The sequence below is a fragment of the Centruroides sculpturatus genome, unplaced genomic scaffold (genome assembly GCF_000671375.1).
Source record: "Centruroides sculpturatus isolate CEXI.00-Female unplaced genomic scaffold, Cexi_2.0 scaffold111, whole genome shotgun sequence".
NCBI lineage: Eukaryota > Metazoa > Arthropoda > Arachnida > Scorpiones > Buthidae > Centruroides > Centruroides sculpturatus.
In genome coordinates this window covers 658,379-666,883 of record NW_019384655.1, presented here as the reverse complement: position 1 = coordinate 666,883, position 8,505 = coordinate 658,379, and the positions used below count along the sequence as shown (strand labels likewise).

The window sequence follows — 8,505 nt, the reverse complement described above, 5'->3', positions numbered from 1 at the left end:
CCTGCACTGTATTGCATATTACTGCACAATAAAGTATGTTTTTGTTTTATGGTTGCAATCATATATCTGTCTAGCAATGACAATGTCATATACCAATTTTTATTCAAATCCAACAAGTCCTTCATGGTGCGTTATTTTTTTTGTCGTCCAGTGTATATATCATAGATAGATCAAATATACCACATCTGATATTCAACTAATTTCTTTGCTTGAAGAAATTACAAATGGCTTAACAATAGAAAACCATCTGTAAAAAAATATTATGTTCATATGACTGTTGTTTAATTAGTAAAGCTGCAGTCACTGTATTACCTTAATCAATATAACACATGCAATCACAAATGAATAAAATCAGTCATCATAAGTCTTTTGAAAGTGATAATACATTTGACTGTTATGAATTTGGAAAAATCAAATATTTAAAGTACACATTATATCATTTTTAATTAGGTATGTTATTTATATGCACTTCAGTTCATAATTAAAATATATACATATAGAAATGTCTGTTACACATAACATTAAAAAAATGTAGTTTAAAAAATGTTTCCATCAAGTCCCGAGCATGATCTTTGATTTTATTCAATATATGATATCTCATGGTCATATAATATCCAGCAGCTAATATTTGACATTTTAAAAGCTATAGTTCTTAATGGGTTAGGTACCATCATATTGGCTTAGTTTTCATATTCTACATCAATGGTTCCCATTGACACCAGTGCTACCACTCCCATGGGCAGTGAACAAATTTAGGGGGATAAAAGAAGCATGTGGGCAGCAGGGAGAAATGGAAGAAAGGTACTGACCAAACAGTGACCATAGGTAATGGTTGTGGTCATTGACAATCTTTTTCCTTTCCTCTAATAAAATGGATAGGAAGAAATATTGTGTTTAATGGTTTCCAGATGTAGAGAACAACGTATATATGGACACAAAGTGTGAGGTGCATAGAAAAATTTTCTAAGAATATTTCAAAGTCTTTCTCACAGAAGAGAATATGGGTTGGGAGGCACAGCAGTACAAATGGGGGCATTGAGTATAAGTTTATGGAACCAAGGGGATGATGCACAGTATAAGATTTTGCAAATCTAGCCGGACAAAATTATATTAAGAATGGAACAGTTTAATTGTAATCAAAATATATTTATAATAATTAGAATAAATCTTAAAACATAAAAGAAACATGATTTTATACATTACATACTATCACAACTATTTCTATTGTCAGAATTGGTGGCCTCACTACAAACAGAATCACTATCATTTTCTCATGTGTTTGCTGCTGTTTTTATTTGGATATTTGGAGCCTGTATCAGCTTCATAACCTCAAGATTAATAATAACTTATAAAAGCTTATAAGCTTATTTAAGCTTATAAAATTAGATTAATAATAACTTATAAAAGCTTATTAATAACTACTTTTATAAGCTTTTCTTGTTTTCTTCTTGTAGATGTAATTATTGGGTCTGACATTAATCAAAAGATCATGTAGCAAATCTTTATTTGCTTCGATTCGTGACCTTTTTCTTGTTTGTTCTAGATGCATTTTCTGGAATTCCTTATGGCAAGACCCCTGTGCTTCTTCAGACATCTGTCCAATTGAAAGCAAAAAGTTTTATATTACTTTTGGACTATGTATAAGTATTTTGTAGAGTAACTAACTGATATTGGATACCAATTATACAAACAAACAGATTTGCAGTCATGTCATAATACTCTTTAAAGGCAGATATATTTATCTTGTACCCACAGATCAAAGTGCGCAATATTACATAAAATCGCTCAATTAATGACTGATCAACCCATTATATTAGAAATCACATCAGCATTTTAAAAAAATCTTTCAGCACTGTTGCCATCATTAGTATTTCCTCCTTGCTTTGGAGTGTCCAACAATAATTCTGTTTCTGACTTAAATTTGTCTATTATGAATTGGTTTCTAGCTGTAACATTTTGTTTTTCTACAGACGTAGGACACTGCCATTTCTGTACATCCAATCTATACCCAATATGTAAAACATATTCAATCAATCTTATTTGCACATGTAGCATAGATAAACCCCAAGAAAATGTCTGAAAATCACTATTACGTCATCAAACCATTTTCAAATTATTCATATCTTTCGATGTTGCCTGTCAAATGTAGTATTTTCAAGTTGCCCTATTTTATCATCATATCATATCATTTTTCAACATTTTTCATATAATTCTTGTCTTAACACTTTCATGATGGTACCTGTAAAAAGCAGGGGCGTGCCGTGACATTTGATGATAGGGAAGCTGTGTTTCTGTAAGAAGCCGACATACAGGGGCAATCAGTCAACTGTGCGTCAGTGATGGTCTAGGGTCCGTTCGTATTGTTTATTCAATAAGCCAGTAAAAACCGTAAACTTCTCTAAATGCATTTTTAATATCACAATTACACTCCGGATCGCTAGCCACGATATAAGGACTACAATTAAAAATAAAATAATAAAAACTTACTTTGTGAAATAAAATATGTGGTGGTGTACTGGTGTGAAATGTTCAACGCGGACAGGTAAACACATACACGTTTTACCAATTAAACGAGTTTAATTTCTCGCTGAATTTGAAATATATATATACAGAATATGTTCAGATTCCCGCTGTTCTTCAAACGGTTCCACAATCTTGAGTGACCAGGTATATCAATAGACCGGTAGTTAATTTCTCAATAACTACCTCCCGACAATTTATTTGCACCCGTAAACCTTAATCTAACTTAAACTAAAAATAGAAAAAGTAGAAGGGGAAATGAGAAGAATTAAAGGACAGAAGGTACCCAATTTTCCAGTTGGTTCTCCACCGTTCCTCGTCTCGGCTTCTCTTTCTCGTCTGTTCTCCTCTTAGAACAACTCGGGTCCGTTTTGGGGTTTTTTTTCTATATAATCGTCGACCAAATTCTTCTACCGATCCGCTTCTTATGGCCTCCTTCTGCAGCGCTCCTCGACTTTCCGTTCAAGAGCCTGCTGCCACTCGTCTGTCTCTCTCCGAGTCCGGCCTAAGAATGCTTCTAGAAACTCNATGCATTTTTAATATCACAATTACATTCCGAATCGCTAGCCACGATATAAGGGCTACAATTAAAAATAAAATAATAAAAACTTACTCGGTGAAATAAAATGTGTGGTGGATGTACCGATACATACCTGGTACAAAATATTCTTCAATTGTACGAATATACTTTTAAAGAAAATTATAATTAAATATAGCTTTGCAAAGAAACGTGCATAAAAATATAAAATATTCTTTACTTTTTAAATCTTAAAACAATGCACTTAGTCAAATAGTCCCTACAAGTGGCTAATGGATGGAATCGAAGACGGTTGTGGAGCGTGCATACATGCGGACTGCCAAATCCCCAGGATGTTGATACCGGTCAGTGTCAAATACCTCTTTTGTCGCATCATTAGTATATCTCAAAAGACGCGACAGGGCCGTTGTAGATTTTAAACATTTCTCACCATAGTTGTAAAAATCTAAATATGTTAAACTTAATAGTCATTTGTTTTCTAACTAATTTGTTTTAGGACCAGGTGTTGTCCACGGAAATTTCCAAAATTTACAACTTTTCGATCACTCTCGTTGAACTGGAAAAATTTCTGTCTTTATTACATCTAATACAGTATTTCAAAGAAATCAGTTCCCACTGTACTCGGCTATAGATTGGTTCGGTTAAGCTTTTGTTTAAGTAAAATTTCGGCTCTTTCGTCAAGGTTTTGTTTACGTCCCCAATTCCCTAATCGCTTAATTATTCAACTACTTCTTAAGTAGAAATAAGTAGAAACCGGTTACTTTGTACTCGAATATTTGTAGTCTCGGGGAAAAAGTGGAAAGACAAATTTTTATGACAAACGGATACATAAATCGTAAATTTAAGGAAAATAAATTCTAGAGCTTTTTCTATACCTCGTGCATCTCTCTCATTCCTTAAATTTAGTTGTAAATGATGTTGTTGAAGTAACAGTTAATTTTTTAACATTATACAAGAATTATACACGTTTTTTTCTACATCCCCTTAAAGATGGGACATACGAAATCGTAATATCACCGGTTTAACATTGAAATCCGTGGGTAATATAGAATCGGAGAAAGAGATAAAAATATCAAATATTTTAATAGATTTTTTTAACTCATGTCAACTATACAGAACTTTCGTAAAAACATACCAGTAAATTCTTATCGGTTGGGTTAAGTTATAAATCTACTTGTTATTCACGTAATCGGCCAAATATCTAGCGGGTGGGCGGCTAACAGCCCAGAACCGGTCCTGGATAGAATTGGAAGCGTTATCGACTTAAACATCAACCCAAGGTCGTAGGCTTCCACCGGCTAAACCGGGTGAGGTTGGTGCTCTGTAAAGCACATGCGCAAATCTGGCTTTTTTGGAATCTGACAATACAGAGATTCCACTCCGCCACTAACATTCGAATATACAATAGCAATCTTATCTTTTTTTTTCACAATGTAGTATAGAAATTTGTAATAAGATACATAATGCGATTATTTTCATATAATTAAAATTAATATGTATTTATTTTTTATAAAATACAAGGGAAGCGGCGCTTCCATCGCTTCTAATGACGGCATGCCACTGGTAAAAAGTTCATTATTTTGCAAAAATGCATTTTATTGCATTCAAAATTTCATTGTTATAGATCTTCAAGATTATAAAAAATACAAAATCTCGATGTACAAAGTTGTAAAAAATTTTTGGCAGTCTGTTACAATCATTAATTATAATTAATTTCCAACTAACTTGCTAATATAAAGAGGTGGTATTTTGTTACAAATCTAAAGGTTTGAGAAACCATTTACAAATTTAAATATAAACTATGTACCCTGATGTAATCATTCCACGGTGATTCAATGAAATACCAACAAAAGGTTTAATTTTGCAACCAAACATTAGAAAGTAACTGTCACCATTTCAGCACTCTTTTCAATTAATCAAGTTGAAAGTGGTTTTTGAACAGCTATTAACAATACAAGCAGGCCATATCACATTGCAGTTGTTTTGTGGATGACTTGTTTGATGTATCTATCAGCTTTGTTTTTAAAAGGTTTTAAGTGAATATATTGTATGTTATTTTTATGACTTTTGTCCTATCTTACAATCTTACATTGCGTGGTGTCTTGAAAAAGTTTGGGAATCACTGTTCTACATGATGCAATGAGATGGCATTTGAAACTTCATTCAACTCATTAATGTTAAAACAAATATCAATCTTTCTCTGCTTTGGCTAAATATGAATAATTCTTTTGGAAAGTGATGATCCATTTAGTTATATTAAATTATTTAGCATTTTACATAAAAGGACAGGCTCAGACTAATCTGATCAGACAAAGTATTTACAAAATGAATATCAATGAAGCATTGATCAAGCACTTTGCTACAGAACTAATAGTAATTTCTTCTGTCCTGTAAATTAATGTAGATTAATTCAGAGAGTATGCTCTCTCAACTGCAAAGCTGTTTGTAATCCTATATTTGTGATATTAATATTACGTGCCAGTAAGTATGCATAAAATCCCAATCCTTGGGGCCCAGATTATCAAGTAATTCTTGCATCAAAAGCTGCACAATCAGAAGAGGCCCAGGAAGCAAGAAATAAAGACTATATGTAATTTTGTCAGTCACATGCTCAAAAAATTCTAATGCAATACAAATGAAGATTCTTCCATATTTTGAAACCGTGTCATATTTTTTTATTTGTTTTATAAGCGCAATGTAGCGTAATAACGATCACTTAGCATGATTCATTTCTTTATTTCAACGAAAACTGAAATAAAGAAATGAATCGTGCCAAGTGATCATTATTACGCTACATTGCGCTTATAAAACAAACAAATGAAGATCTTATTCACATGTTACTTACAATATTTCACCTGATCCATCAATATCCTCCTTGAGGGTTTTACCAAAAAAAGAAGCAAAATGGCTACCTGCAAAGGTATTAAATCAAGCAATGACTTAATACCTCTTCTGATTTAATTTAATAACTCTTCTAAGTTTACAAGATTTAAAACAGGAATCAAATACAAAAGGAATGGAGATAAGTTCTGATTAAGATTAATTAAATTTCCAAACCAATTTTTTAGAATTTTTCAGTATTACATAATCTTTAAAAAAATTTTTAAGTACTTAATTTAAAAATATTTTTATTGGATGGAAATAGTTTAATTTGTGAAACAAACATTATTTCAATGGTATAGAATTACATCTGGCTTTTTCTGAAACGGTACCACTGTGCAATGGTTAGAATTAGCAATAACCAAGACTGTCAAGAGGAGCTGCTGAGGATTTTCTCCTAGGCCTGGAGAAACCTTAAGAGCCCTTGGTGGATCTTACCTCTATAAATTAATGTTATTTTTACTCACAAAAGAAAAAAATCTTTAAGTTGCTATTTATTAATAAATATTCTATATATTTCATTTGTAAAAAAAAAAAAAAAGCAAGAGAGCCTGCTAAGGAGCATAAAAGGTCTGCTGTACCCCTGGGCCTCATACTAAACTTTTGATCACCCTGACAATACATATTTAAGAATATTGAAGAATTTATTCATCACCCTACTATTACATCCACAGTAGACTTTGTACCCTAAGATAGGTACACAGATGAATTTATGAATCCAGAATTAGAGAGATTCCATTTAAAACACATTATAGAAGAATTTGAGCAAAATAAACAACAGAAATTTGGTCTAGTTCAATCTTTCCTAGTTAAATAACACAATACTACATTTTTAAATGACAGTGAATCTCTTTAACAGAACATAAATGAAAATAAAATTATATAAAAATTTCAAATAATGTGTACTGTACATATTATGAAGCTTTTGTTAACATAATGATCTTTAATTAATCCACAACACAAATAATATTTACTGTGTTAAAGTTTCATACTGTATATAATTATATAAAACTTTAAACGCAAATATATCGATAAAAATATTTTAAATCACAATAAACTAGCATGGTTTCAATAAAACCAACTTTTCTATTTAGGGTATATTATTCTATTGTTGGAACGTCATCCTTGTAATTATCACAACTTCGTCATAACCAAAACAATACGTTTTGTGTTTATAAACGCTTATATAATTGGTCCAAATTTGAATTCCAAATCATCAAACAACCAATATATTAATTTTTAATAAAAATTATTAACAGACTTTAAAGCAAACAATCGTGACTCTGATTTTAAAAAATCAAAATGTTTTTCGTCATACATAACATCGCTTAACAAATCATTTTAATATATTAAAAATAATATTTATACGATTTTAAATAAGTAGAACATTTTCTATCCATTAAAAACTTACCTAAAAGCTTGAGGTCTGACAATCAGACCCGACGTTTTGACGTTACGTCGATAACTTTCGGCAGCCATATCATCATCTGATCGAAATTGGCACAAGGTCCGTTGTTTACAACGATGCAGTATGGTAAAAATACGTAAAGTCGACGCTATACCTTATCACTATAAACATAAGAAAAAAATGTTGAAATCGACAATATATATACTTACGTCACGACACACGTCAATATTTCATCACACAAGATATAAATTTAATTTTTTTTAAAGTATAAAATGTATATACAGTATTACAAAATTATGTATACAGTAAATTGATTTATTTTTGTAATATATTAAAGAAATTGTTTTATAAATGAAATTTTCATTTAGGTTGTAGATTTTTAGAAAATAAATTATAAAAATGTCGCGCATTTTAAATCATAATGTTAAACTTTGTGTATTATAATATTAAATAGTGAAAATACAGTATTGTATTATTTAGTTTAATGATAATTTTTTAGCAATTTTGTTTTTTTCTAAACAAATTTTTTTTAAAATAGTAAAATGTGTTATATTTTTTATAAAAGAAAATTGGGTAATGAATAATTCCGCGCATTTTAATAATAGAAAAATAAGAAAAAATTGCAGATTAGTTGTTATTTTTAAATGAAACAAAAGTCTATTTTATCTTACAAAATAAGAAAAATTACTAAATTAATTTATGTTATTTTACTCTTTAAATAATGGTAAATAAGTAGAGTTTTTTTTTCCTATTTTAAGAAAAATTTTATATTTTAATATTGTAATTATTTTTATTAATAGATCATAATAAGAAAAAACATGACTGCAGAATAACTAAAGAGAGTAACGAGTCCGTGCCCACCAGTGGCCAAGCGGTCTTCGTACCCTGAATACTGGGGGGTTCGGTCGTGGGTTCGCGCCTCGCTCGGACGGGCTGGCCACGTGGAATCTTCCGGGTTTTCTCCGTGTTTGTAACGCATAAATAGGAGCCAGTTTCCCTTAAAAAGATCTCCTGGAAGACATCCCCTAGGCAGATCGCCCAAGTGTTGCGTTGCTATAAACAAACGAGTAACGAGTCTACCTGCCGTTTTGGGGAGCTGGGATCGAATCCTAGCGAGCAACTTCAAGAATTTTTCGGGGTGGTCACTCCCGATATATCG

At 31.3% G+C, this 8,505-nt stretch overlaps 1 protein-coding gene across 1 annotated transcript in view; it reads right to left on the bottom strand.

Annotated features, from left to right (window-relative positions):
* The window catches only part of LOC111626434 (breast carcinoma-amplified sequence 3 homolog), a 101,619-nt gene extending 94,056 nt beyond the window's left edge, over positions 1 to 7,563 (bottom strand). The window contains exon 1 of the mRNA XM_023369803.1: positions 7,350 to 7,563. Coding sequence (XP_023225571.1) covers positions 7,350 to 7,417 — 68 coding nt within the window. The 5' untranslated portion in view covers positions 7,418 to 7,563. The remainder of the gene's footprint in view (positions 1 to 7,349) is intronic.
* Positions 7,564 to 8,505: the final 942 nt, after the last annotated feature.